Raw genomic sequence first — 13,833 nt, 5'->3', positions numbered from 1 at the left:
GAGGAGAGGGGAGGAATCACATGGCTTTCTGGTGAGAAAGGAAAGTGGGGCAGATCAATGAGCAAGGCCAAGGCAGGTTCTTGTACCCAGTGGAGAGGCGATGGGAGAAAGTACTGGTCCAAGAGGCCAGAGACCTGGTTTTGACTCCTAGTCTACTACTCACTGTGTTTCTCCAATAAAGTCCTCTTCCATATCTTGGCTTTGGTCTTTCCTGTTGAAATGAGATCATCCAAATCAGCCTCTGGTCTTTCCCGTTGAAACGAGATCATCCAAATCAACCTCGATGGATGAGTTTCAGGTCTGCAAACTGAGGCAATTATCTATAGTGCTTCCCAGGGGTCTGGAGAGTCAGGCGACTATGTGAGCCCTTAGATCCATGCTCAATATAGAGCAATTGCTCAACACAAAGTGGCTTTGTTGTCATTGAGATTGTACTATCAGGCCTGGTTGACTATATCCATTAAAAGCAAGTGTTGGGAACTTAGCCCCAGTGCAAGTGTTAAGTGGAGGACTCTTTTAAGGGAAGGCCAAGCCAGGAGGGATTAAAGTTGGCAGTTCCAGAGAGGGCCCTGGCCCATCCTGCTTTCTCTCATTCTTTTCTGCCCTCCCTTGCTCTTCCATTTTCTGCCATGGAACAGTGCAACATGAAGGCTCTTGCCAGGTGCAGGTCCCTTGATATCGGACCTGGCCTCTAGAACTGTTAGAAATCCATCTTTGTTCTCTGCAAGAGAACTCAGGCATTCTGTCACAGCACATGGCAGTTTAGGGATCCAGAGCTAGAAGTTCACTCAGTGGGTAAAATGTGGGCTGTGCAAGTGTGATGTCCTAAGTTCTGATCTCTTGAACCCAAGTAAAGCTGGACACTATGGTGAAATTCGATGGGGAGGCGGGAATCTTTGGAAGCCATGGGCCACGTAGCCTGGTGTATTCCATAAGAAACAACAAAAAGCCTGTCTCAAACAAGGCGAGGATTCATATGTGAGGCTGTCCTCTAACCTCCACATGCACCCCACAATATGTGCATGCCTTGCAGCCCCCCCCACCCCTAAAATAAAGGACCAAAAATATCCTCTGGTCCAGAGCCTGGAGCAGCCTTCCTGGAATCAGCAGTTATTGATGGCACTGTGCGTCTTCTGGGTCCCAGACTATGCATTTCGGGCAAATCTCTGGAGCTGCTGATGCTGATGCTGGTGCTGGCACTGGCAGTCTGTGGATCCTACTGGGAATGGCAGGCTTAGAGATCTTTTCCAACAACACAGCATTCTTATTGTCTCCATAAGTAGCAGCCTTCATGAAGGATGACCTGCAGGCTCTGCCATCTTGCTGGGCAGTGTCTGAACCACACAAACTCTCCTTAGCAACCAAGCATGAGAAGAAGGCAGTCTACACAGTCTGTGTGTGGCCTGAGGCTCCCGGCTCTTCAAGGGTCCTTGAATACCACCTTGCATAAAAAGGTCACCAGAGATAAACTCAGCATCTCCAAGACACCCTGGCCAGAATCCCAGAGCTGAGGCAGCACTCTGGGACCCATCTCCTCCACTGTCACACCTGTTGGTCTGTCAGCCATCTGGCAGGCTCTGAGCCCACTCACATCTGTCACCTCAGTGCCTGGCCTGCCAACCCCAGGACTCCTTCCTGTCCATTCCTGCCATACTCTGTAACCCTCCCCTGACAGTTTCCCAGGTGTTTTTTGGGGCAGTTTTACATAGTCCAGGTTGACATTGAACCCCAGATTCTCATGAGTCTGCCTCCAAAGTTTTGTGAATAAAAGCATGTGCCACCACATCCGGCCTTAATCACCTGGCTGAGGATTTCCTCACTCCCCCCCCCCCCACACTAGTTAGCAGACTAAGCAATTAAGGCATAGGGACTAAAAGCTCAGATTAGGGAACAGGCAATGCCCATGAGTGGGCAGAAGATGGTGGACATGGGCTATGGGGGCAGCAGATGCATGGGAGATAGCCACAGCTGCTGAGTGGTTGAATGGTGTCCCTCACTCCTCGTCCAACCCCCCCCCCCAATAAGATGTACCTGGTATAGAAGATGACTTTATGTCAGAAAGTTGTTTTTTCAGATATTAAATTAAAGCCCTCGAGATAAGGTTTTCCTGATGAGGTGTCCTTCCAAGAGATGCAGAGGGGGAGATGGGGAGAAGCCATGAAGGGATTGGGACCCAGGCCAAGGCCCTCTGAGAGCAATCAGAAACCGAAAGAGACATGAAGGATCCCATTAAAGCCTCTAGAGGGAGCACCACCCTGCTATCTGGCTATCTGTGTTTTAGATGCCTGGCTTCTCAGGGTACAGAGAAATCAGGTGGGTAGCAGCCCTTGCCACAGGAAACCAACACCTGCAGGATCCGGCCTTGCTGCTCACTGAGTAACTCTGGCAGATGAAATGGTTGGCTGTCCCTGAGCTGCTTTCCTCCATAAAGAGGGTGGCAGATCTCTCTCCCAAACTTAAGTGACAGGGGTTTTCTAAGTGCCTGGCCTGACCTACTGGAAGCTTCCCAGTAGCAAGGAAATCGTTACCAAGAGGCACATAAGAAAGTACAAGGCTGCTTTTGTCCGCACTGAGAGGCCCAATGGCTTCCCCATGTGTGGTAGCTGAACTTGTCAGTCTGACTGGACTTGGAATCACTGTGGGACTGTTTCCAGCAGACTTTAACTGAGGAGGGAAGACATGAGTGGGCATCCACTTTCTCTGCTTCCTGACTGCAGATGTCATGTGATCTCCTTTCATGCTCCCCCCCACTACACTCCATCTGCTCCATGATGGACCCTGAAATTATGAGCCAAAATTAAGTCTCCAACCCAGGACAAACGGCGGAGCTGCCTATTTGACATATCAAAGCAGACCTGGCCACCAGCTTCTCCCAGCATCCCTCAATCTCTACCTGATACAGGGTATGGCTGGCATACTCTTCCTCCTACCCTAAACTTCTCCAGCCCAGCAGCTGGGCTGCCCCTCCCCCCAGATGCCCTCTCCTATATAACCCAGCCATTTGGTTGCCAGGCCCTTTCATCTACCCTTTCCTCTCCTGGCTCTCCCCACCCCTCCACTCACATGGCCCACTCTGGTCTCTCCCACATGTCCCTGTCTCTGCCTATGCTCTCTCTTTTAGCTACAATAAACCATCTCCTCCACCATACCTAGGAGAAGTCATGTCCTTCCTTTTTTTTTTTTTTTTTTTTTTTTTTTTTTGGTCCAAAATAAACCCTTTCTTCCTTGAGCTGGTGGGTTTAAAAAAAATTTTTTTTTTTAAAATGTGGGTGGGTATTTTGACTGTATGTGTGTCTGTGTAACCCATATGTGTGTAGTGCCTAAGAGGTGTTGGATTACCTGGGGCTGACCAGCATTATAAATGGTGAGCCACCATGTGGGTACTGGGAATTGAACCCAGGGTGTCTGAAAGAGCAGTCAGAGCTCTTAACCAGTGAGTCATCACTCCAGCTCCAATACTCTATTTTTAAACTAAAACACAGTGGAAAGCAGTCCCCCATAACCATAAATTACACAGCTGAGTTTCCCCCAGTTGGGGAAACCCCAGGGGTCAGAACACCTGGAAGGCGATGGATGAGCCTCAACCTCTTATAGTGTCTCTATGCCAGGAAAGCATCCTCAGGTTGTTTAGTTCAGCTACTTTGTCATAGCAACAAGAGTGCAACGGATGCAAGAAATTCACACTGATGAGGGCCATCCTTGTACCCCACAATGTGGCTCAGAGACCTCTGGAAGGCTTCCCAGGACTAGAGGAGTCTGAACTGCAGGCCAGAGAATTCTAGAGTGCTGTAAGGCGGGCATAATGGACCATTCTGGAGAGTGTGAAGAGCTCATCTATGGGAGGCTCTGACTTGTGAAAATGGAAATTTATTTGAAAAAAGCCCAAATTGAATGTCAGGAGGCTTTCTTGGCTTGAACTCAACTTCTCTGAAGTTGTTTACCAGGTTCGGGCACTAGTTATATAGAGGAGACAACAGCTGTTTAGCAGCTGTGTTGGATAGTTTTATGCCGATTTGACACAAATTAGTCATCTAAGAGGAGGGAATGTCATTAAGAAAATGCCTTTATAACATCCATCTGTAGGGCATTTTCTTAATTAGTGATTGATGGGGAGGTGCCATCCCTGGGTTCTATAAGAAAGCAGGCTGAGCAAACGAGTACGCAGCACCCCTCCATGGCCTCTGCATCATCTCCTGTCTCCAGGTTCCTGGCCTGTGTCACTTCCTGTCCCCATTCCCTTCAAAGATGAACTACAATGTGGAAGTGTAATCCAAATATACCCTTCCCTCCCCAACTTGCTATTTGATCATGGCGGTTGGTCATGACCATAGAAACCCTAACAGCGGGTATGTACAATGCATGAGTTACCGGTTCATGGAAGCTTGCACCCAAGTTCCAAGATTCCCAGCAAGCAGGTACTGAGAGACTATTAGATGAAGCTGTGAGGGTGAAGCCTAAAATCCAACGGAGAACCCCAAAAGGGCAGAGGAAGCCCAGACCATGGAACATATGCCAGGGAAAGCTACGATACATGGAGGGGAGTATGCCCAGAAGAGATCTCTGTGCTTCAGATGGCAGAACTGGAGAGCTGCGGCTGTTGAAGCTTGCTGGTGCACAGGAGTCGCATGAGGAGGGACTGCCAAGGACAGGGTCTCTGTGCAGCCCTGGCTGCCCTGGAACTCACAATGTAGACCAGGCTGGCTTTGTAATCAGAGATCCGCCTGCCTCTGCCTCCCAGGTGCTGGGATTAAAGGCCTGTACCACCACCATAACTTACTCTTTTGTTTTTACAGACGTATAGTTAAAATCACCTTGAGCATCAGAAAAGACTTTGAGCTTTTGAACACTGTCAGAACTGTTAAGATGAGTCAAAAATATGTTGCATTATGAGACAGCCACAGATATTGAGGTCTACGGATAGAATGTTACCACTAAAAACTATGTTAGGGTGTTGCGTTGATAAGAGGTGGGGTTGGGAGGGTTAATCTTCACTGGATAACTTCTGGGCACGTCTGTGAGGGGTTTCCAGACAGGTTTAACTGAGGAGGGAAAGGTCACCTGGAGTGGGTAGCAAATGGGCTGGGGGCTTGGACTGAATGGAAAAGAACACAAACAGAGAACCAGCCTTCCGTCTCCTGACTGTGGGTGGAATGCAAGCAGCCTCTCCAGTCCTCTGCTCCCATGCCTTCTCCACCATGATGGGCTATGATCTCAGACTGTGAGCCAAAACAAACCTCACCACCGGTACGTTGCTTTTGCCCGGCGTTTCATTACCCGGGCAGGTGAGGGCTGAGTGGAAGGAGGTAAGACAGAGCAAGTGGGTGGACCAGGGACCGCAAGTCATGGTGCCCAGCCTGGAGAGTGTGTGCAAAAGGGTAAGGTGTGTGTGTGTGTGTGAGTGTGTGTGTGTGTGTGTGTGTGTGTGTGTGTGTGTGTGTGTAAGGACTCCAAGGAGCAGAGAGCACCAGACACCCGGGGAAGTACAAGGAGCTACAGCTGGTAGAAGCCACACTTAGTGCTGGGACTTGACAGTATTGAATGAGGAGGTGGGAAAGAGGATGAGCAGCCCACTGGATGTGCTGGAAGCTTTTGACGGGTATAAGTCAGGGAGACGAGGGTGGCCAGGCAGTACTCTGGAAGTACCATTGAGATGTAAGTGGGGAGCAGGGCACTGTCTGGAGTGACAGTAAGGAGACCTCAGCTGTCACTTAGGTGGCCCCAGGATGCTGAGAGGTGGGGAGGGGACAGACATGAGGGTTATGAGGTAGAAATTAAATAAGTCAATATAACATGGTGCTCATCAAAAACAGACACACTGGGGCAGATGCAGGTGTGGCGTGGTCACTGCCCCCCTCCCCCCATCACAAAGGCAGCAAATCCACTTACCATCCTTGAGTGAGAAGCTCAGAAGGTCCTGTGGAAAAAGAGACAGTTATCAGCGAAGAGCTGACAGCCTACCACCCAGCTCATGTGACAGATAAGCACTCACTCTTATAAGGTGGAGATGGCAAAACCTCTCCACCCTGCGGCACAGTGGTGAGCCAGGTAGCAACTGTGTACCTGAGCGCTAAGCAGCCAATGAGAGGAGGGGAAGGCCTTGCAAGCCCTGTGCACATGGCCACCAGCAGCCCATGCCATAGCTTCTGCCTACTTACACTGCACTCAGAGAGGGTGTGCGACATGCTCAAGGTCACACAGCAAAGCTCCTGCTTCAGAAAAAGTCACCATAGCTTGGTAGAATGCAGGCTCTGGGGGGCAGGCCACCAAGGTTTAAATCTTGGCTTTGGCTACTTACTAGTAGTGTGACCTTGGGCAAGTAACTTAACCTCTCTGTACCCCAGTCTCCTCAACTATAAAGTAGGCATGATTATACAGGTTAAACATCCCTAATTTTAAAAAATCCCAATTCCAAAACCATATATTTTAAAAATATTTATTTCTGTGTATGTGAGCATGTGTGAATTAATGTGCACCACATGCAAGCAGGAACCTGATAAGGCCAGAAGAGGGCACTGCATCCCCCCACCTCGGCTGAACTGGAGTTACTCAAGCAGCAAGTTGCTATTATTGACTGAGCCATCCCTCCAGCACCCAACTCCCAGTTCCAAAAATTTTCAAGTGAAGAGATTCCATATTTTGAACTGTGGTTCCATGCACAAACATGTTAAAATGTATAAAATCACCCTCAGACTATGTGTATAAGATACACAGGAAACATACATCAATTTTGTGCATATTCCGAGTGTCCCACATAAAGATACCTTATTATGTATGTGCAAATATATCAGCCTTGGGGCTGCTGGGGGCAAAGAATGAGTCATTGCCCTTCCAGCTCAGTCATGTGGCACACATTCCAAACTCCATTGTCATATATTGTGGTGATATTCATAGGTGATGCTGAATTATCATGGTAGAAATCATCACTATTCCCTTAACACTCAGGGTGCTTATAATGAGATCTCCCCTTTCCAGGAGTTAACACACTTAATTCTCAAAAACTTGGGGCAGGGACACAGGCTGAGTGTCCTGTGTCCAAAGTGCTTACAACTGGAAGTGCTTTCAAGACTCCAGTTGGGAGGCATGAGTCTGGAATATCTTTTTAAGGCTTATTTTATGCACATCACATGGGTGTTTTGTATGCATGTTATGTCTGTGTACTACATGAGTGCAGTGCCCACGGGGCCCAGAAGAGGGCGTCGGAGCCTCCGGAGATGGAGTTGTAGATGGTTGTGGGTTGCCACCCAGGGGCCAGCGCACCTGAGTGATTGCTGAAGGGTCTCCTTTCAGGATGGGGTCCTTCAGTAAAGTCTGAGCAAAGATGTCGGCTCCTTCACCTCCCAGGCCACTGGCAAAAGCAGTCATGGTTGGGAGGACAGCTTCGGACAAATGCAGCCACTTCACCAGGCCTGTCACAAATTCTGTGCAAAAGAGGCTATAAAGAGATATAGTTAGAGTCTAGCCCTTTGGAGAGGTCCATGGTGGATGGAAAGGGTCACACATGGCAGCCTGTACTAGGGGTCCAGTCACAGGTCCAATGCAGAGATGGTCCAAACAGAAGGACCGTAGGCGAGGAGGCCCCTGCCTTCAGTTCTCACCAAGACTTTACCACCAAGAGGTACACGAACCTCAGGGATGAAGGCGGCCAGTTACGTGACCTGAGCCTGAACCAGGCAGGGGAATGAGGGAGCAGGGGACAGAAGTCACCCCAGAGTGGTGTGATGTGTGAGGACAGAGGGAGAGAGGACCAAGTCCAAAGCAGATCCACCTGCTGAGCAGACAGCAGCCCTGGGAAACCAGGAGATGTGCCTGGATGTCGCCTTGGGCTCATTTCTGGAAAGGTGTCCACTGTAAAGGTGGAGTGCTCACTCCAGCAGGTGCACTGCTACGGGGCCTGCTAGGGGACAATGCGGCCACTGTGGAGAGTTGGGAGTCCCCACCATCTGAGGTAGAAGTGCACTGGATCTTCTTGGGGACCATGCATACACCACACATCTGATGCAGGCTGCCCTCTGTGCAGGGCTGAGGTTTTGGCAAGGGAGGGGTGGTGGGGCATGGGGAACAGAATTCATTGAGAAGTAAAGAAAGGGGAGAAGGTTGAAGCTTAGATCCCTCATTTAGACTCTAAAAGTGGAGTTCCAGCCTCCACACAGCACCCTGGGCCTCCAGCCCTGGGCTCTGCTCCTGTAGGGAAACCATGGTGGACTCTGGGAGATATTCCGAGGTCCCTGGTGGTGAAGGAACCCAAGCAGCCACCCACCCTTACACCACACAGCCCACCCATCCCATTCCTTACAACAGCTGGGGAGCAGAGAGGCCTCTAAGGCTGGCACTAGTGGGGGTGGGGTGGGAGCTGGGGTCCAGGTCCTGGCTTTGCTGCCACTAGAATCTGGGGGCAGAGCTAGGCAGAGGGAAGGCAGCATGTTGCCAGCATGTTGCCATCTTGCAAGACACCTCGGCTGACCCTGCTATTGACTCTGCGGGAAGTTCTGAAGATGGGGTTCCCTCCTAGTGGTTTCAAGGGTTGACTCTATGCTAGGTATCTTGGGGAGTCAGGTGACATCTTGGGAATATGGTCCTATAGAGCTGGGGTAGGCCCTAAAGGCTACATAGAGCACAGGGCAGCGCTAACAGTCCCTCCTCCATCCCTATGAGAAGAGAGGGCCTCAGCAACTTGGGAAGGTAGCGTGTCCTCTGTTTGTGCCTCTGAATCCTTATCTGTAAAATGGGTTCAAGAGACCAGGTTCATAGCTGGGTGGTGGTGGCCCTGCCTTTAATCCCAGCCCTTGGGAGGCAGAGACAGGCGGATCTCTGTGAGTTCAAGGCCAGCTTGATCTACAAGAGCTAGTTCCAGGACAGGCTCCGAAGCTACACAGGGAAACCCTGTCTCGGAAAAACAAAACAAAACAAAACAAAACAAAAAAAACCCCAAAAAACAAACAAACAAACAAACAAAAAAAAAAAACAAAAAAAAAAAACAAAGAGACCAGCTTCATAAGGCAGAATGCAGAAAATGCCTGAGCAATGCCAGTCAGCATTGTGACTGACAGACAGGTGACTGAGGGAGATGATGGAGAAAAGAGTTGGACCGTGACGTCCAGCCACCCTGGGGAATCCTCGGAGTCCTCACTTCACCTTTTCTTATTTTCCAAGGCTATAAAATGTAGGTGACATTGGGACCCACCCCAGGAGTTACATATGAAGATAAAATGACAGGAGCAGCGTGTGGCATCTGCAGACCTGCAGTAAATGTTATCTCCCGTGATGGCCTCCGGATAGATAAATAACTCACTTCCCACTGGGTCATCCCAGGGATAGCAGGTGGGTGTGGACGGCCATGTCTTCAGGAGTGATTAAGCGGGTGAACATGACGGAGCAGACAATGTAGTACAGGACTGGCTCTAGGCCAAGGGAGTAGTCTAGCCTGCCATCTGCCCAAAAAGGCCTAGACCCAAAGAACTATCTTGTCACAAGGGTACAGGTTAAAGAACATAGCCACGGGTTACTCCCTCTCTCTATGCCTTGGGTTTTTTAAATATAAAGCAGTTGTGTGTGATAATGATGAAACCTAGTTCATAGGGTTATTGGAAAGAGTAACAGGGTTAGTATCTGTCCTGGCTAGGAAAGGCACGTATGAGGCTCTACCTACTGACATAGTTCTATAATGGTTGCTCTAGTCTCACTTCTGCGATAGAGTATCCTGACCAAAAAAAAAAAAAAAAAAAAAAAAAAACAGCTTAGGAAGAAAAGGTTAAGGTGGCTCATGATTCCAGGTAACAGTCCATCATCGTGGGGAAGTCAAGACAGGAACTTAAAACATCGTATCTCCGGTCATAAGCAGAGATGGAACAAGTCCACGGATCCTTGCTTGTTTGCTGCTTCCAGATAGCTTCTCCTGTCACACTGTTCAGACCCCCTGCAGAGGGAACGGTGCTGCCTACAGGGGGCTGGGGTCTTCCTACAGCAACTAACAATGAGACAGTCCTCCACAGACATGGCCACAAGCTACTGTCATCCAGACAGTTCGTTAAGATTTTTCCTAGGTGACTCTGGGCTGTGTCAAGTTGACAGTTAAAATTAAGCAGTGGCACTATAGTCTAGTGGAAAAGTGTGTGTGTGAGAGTGTGCGTGTGCATGTGTGTATATATGTGCATGTGTGTATTGTGTGTGCATGTGTGTGCGTGAGTGTGTGTGTGTTGCCAGCATAGCAATTGAACAGGTTAAGTAGCAAGTCAGATGGGCAGGGTCTTGGTAATTGCTGTAACTGTGGTTGGTTGGGTTGAAATACATAAACATGAGGCAATGATGGGCTGGGGGTTTAGCTCAGTGGTAAACTGCAAGCAGAGTACACAGGTTCCATCCCCAGCAGCAGCAAAGGCAATGACACTCATTACACAGCTCAGTCTGCCTGTCCTGTCTTTCCATACAGAGACTTGAATTCTTGCCACAGCCCCATGAGGTCAGGAAGGTCTGATATCAACCCAATCCCCCCCCAGATATGGAAACCCAGATCCAGACATGTTAGGCTCTAGGCTCAGACATTTGTGTTGCACCCCCACTGCCATGCTTATCTACCATGGAGCCAGCCCATCTCTAGCAACTGCATCACCCAGGGTCATCATGTGCCAGTCTCTCACTAAGATCATCCTTACACATAGGGCACCCTGGCTTTGGGGTTCAAGGTCTCCAGGGTCCCAAAGGGGAACACTGGCAGGGCTTCCTTGGAATCTTGGCTTTCTCATTCTCCCTCCAAAGTTCCTCTCCTCAAGGGCCACAAACAATAGCCTTCAGGAATCTGGCCCCTAAGCTGCTTTTATGAATAAAGTTTTATTCATAGCCGTGGTCTTGTTGTAGTCATTTTAGGCGAGGCAGAATAACTGACACTGATCACAGCCCGAGAAACAAAAACACCTGAGCCTCGGCAGGAGTTGGTGCTGAATTTTGTCTGCCCAATCGGTTTTGATTTTTTTTTTTTTTGAGACATGGCCTCAGCATATAGCCCGATTGGCCTTGAACTTGTGATTTTCCTGCCTCAAAGTATGCAGCAGGAGAGAGGTCTGAGCCTGGAGCTGCTGTACCTGGCTCTCTACTGTTTCTTTGGTTCTATGTTCTATTTTTGCCTTTTTCCTTTCCTTTCTCTTTGTTTTTGTGGTGTGGGGACTGGGCATGCTAGGCAGGCACTCCCCCGCTACACTGCATCCCCATCCTGTCTACCTCCATATTTTGTATAAATTGAATCAATTGCAGGGCGCAGCAGCGGGGACACTCACAGGACAGATAAGAAATAAATATTTGAGATGTTTGCTTTGATGTTCCAGGAGGACAAAAAAACTGCCACTGAATGTTTTCTAAAGATAACCGAACCCAAAGCCTTTCTGGGTCTTAAAAAGACAGAGTTCAAATAAATGTGTTCTGCCTTAAAATTCAGATGGGCAGCGACTTGAAACACAGCATGGGAAACAGTGAGGAACGGGGAAGCCCAGGGAGAGTGCTGGGGGGTCACGGGGACGGAACTCACATCCCTAGTGTTCTTTTTGTAGTGTGTCCAGGACAGGCCTGCAGTCGGGGCCATTAGGACCTGCCTATGGAGGGTCTGTGGTGGTGGTGGTGGTGGCAGTGATGGTGATGGTGGTGATGGTGATGATGATGGTAGTGATGGCAGTGATGGTGGTGATGGTGATGATGGTGATGGTGATGATGATGGTAGTGATGGCAGTGATGGTGGTGATGGTGATGGCGGTGATGGTAGTGATGGTGGTGATGGTGATGGTGGTGGTGGTGGCAGTGATGGTGATGGTGGTGATGGTGATGATGATGGTAGTGATGGCAGTGATGGCGGTGATGGTGATGGTGGTGATGGTGATGGTGGTGATGGTGATGATGATGGTAGTGATGGCAGTGATGGTGGTGATGGTGATGGTGGTGATGGTGGTGATGGTGATGATGATGGGGGAGATGGTGGTATGTTGTGTGGGGGTACTATCTGACTTATCTTCTTAGGGGAGCTTTTGAGAAGATGCTGGCTTCTCAAGCTTGGTACAGGTAAGGGACAGATTAGGTGTTGAGCTGAACTCTTGCCGGAGACAGACATGGGCTTGTCTGGTGTGGTGCTTTGAATGAAATGTCCCTTATAAGTCTTGGGCACCTGAATGCTTGGTCTCCAGTTGGTAGCTATTGGGGAAGGATTTGGAGGTGTGGCCTTCTTTGAGTGAGTTTTGAGGTCTCAAAAGCCTCCTGCCACCCCCACTGTACTCTTTGCCTCCTGCTTGTGGCTTTAAAATATGAGCTCTCTGCTGTTCCCGCCGCCATGCCTTTGCTTCACAATGGACTCAAACCCTCTGAAACTATAAGAGCAATTAAATGCTTCCTTTTATAAGTTGCCTTGAAGCTGTGTCACAGCCATACAAAGTAACTAAGATGAGCCCGGTGGTGGTGGCACATGCACTCGGGAGACAGAGGCAGGTGGATCTCTATGAGTTTGAGACCAGCCTGGTCTACAAGAGCTAGTTCCAGGACAGCTTCCAAAACCAGTGAAACCCTGTCTTGAAAACCAAAAAAAAAAAAAAAAAAAAAAAAAAAAAAAAAAAAGGAACTAAGGAACTAAACTAAGATGCCTGGTAAAAGAATATCCAGGATGTCTCCCACTGACAGATGGAGACTATGGGTGAGGATGACTTTGAGCTCCCGATCTTCCTGTCTTCATAGCACAAGTGCTGAGATTGCAATCCCATGCCACCTGCCCTGTGTGATGCAGGGCTGTGGCTCTGAGCCAGGTTCTGCAGAGACCCATCTACACACACCCCTGCCCTGAAGCCCCGGTGACATCAATGCAGTGCCAGTTGTGTCTCTGATGACTGCAGCAAAAACTGCCAAATAATCACCCCCACCACTACTGGAAGGCTGAGGCTTGACCATGTGACTGGATTTAACCAATGACACAAAAGGAAGCCTTGGGGCAGGGGAGGAGGTGAGGGGCAGATTAAGAAAGACAGGCAGAAGTCCTGTGAAGATATGGTATATAGAACTGAAGCAGCTATTTAGTCACCAAGGATCTTATAAATAAACAAGTGCCTCTTGAGACAGTCACCAACTGGGAATTATCTACCTTCGTTTTCTTTTTGTTGTTTGTTTGTTTTTAGCACAAAAGGAAAAGAAATCTATCACTTCTCTTTTAGTTCTGTGTTGTAGGACTTGGACCCTAAAGTACCCTGGCTGCAGGAACAGATTCCACTCTGATCATTGTGCTTCAAGGAAACTAGCATTGTGGGATACTGTTGTGTACACTGAGTGAAGATGTATTTGCTGTGATGGGTGTAATAAAGAGCTGAATGGCCAATAGCTAGGCAGGAAGAGGTTAGGTGAGACTTCTGAGGACAGAGAGGTCTCTGGAATGAAGAAAGGTAGAGTCACCAGCCAGAGGGAGAGGAAATAAGAGGTGCAAGATGAGAGAAAGGTAAAAAGCTATGAGGTAAAATATAGATTAATATGAATGGGTTAATTTAAGTTATAAGAGTTAATGGGGACAAGCCTAAGCTATGGCTGGGCTTCCGTAATTAATAAGAAGTCTTGGAGTTGTTATTTGGGAGCTGGCTTGTGGGACAGAAAAGGACTTGTTACAAACTAGGGCAAAGGGAGTAAGGTATAGGGTTGGTAAACACTTACAGCTATGCACTGAGCACCTACTTCGTGCTAAGCACTGTGATGTTTATCCTACAGACACAGAGCCAAACTGCTGCTGCCCTCCTGCTCAAGTCACCTCCCAAAGTCACAGGCTGTGACGAGAGCTGAGCACGAATCCCTGGAAGGTTGGTTCCCTGGCTTCCAAAGCCAGCAATT

General features: G+C 48.9%; 1 protein-coding gene across 1 annotated transcript in view; it reads right to left on the bottom strand.

The window, feature by feature from the left end:
- The window catches only part of Tmco4 (transmembrane and coiled-coil domains 4), an 81,116-nt gene that overhangs the window by 51,257 nt on the left and 16,026 nt on the right, over positions 1 to 13,833 (bottom strand). Inside the window, exons 4-5 of the mRNA XM_051173472.1 lie at positions 7,258 to 7,432; positions 5,887 to 5,914 (exon numbers count right to left, since the gene is read on the bottom strand). Coding sequence (XP_051029429.1) covers positions 5,887 to 5,914; positions 7,258 to 7,432 — 203 coding nt within the window. The remainder of the gene's footprint in view (positions 1 to 5,886; positions 5,915 to 7,257; positions 7,433 to 13,833) is intronic.

The sequence above is a fragment of the Phodopus roborovskii genome, unplaced genomic scaffold (assembly GCF_943737965.1).
Source record: "Phodopus roborovskii unplaced genomic scaffold, PHOROB, whole genome shotgun sequence".
NCBI classification, from domain to species: domain Eukaryota; kingdom Metazoa; phylum Chordata; class Mammalia; order Rodentia; family Cricetidae; genus Phodopus; species Phodopus roborovskii.
This window is presented reverse-complemented; position numbering and strand designations above follow the sequence as displayed.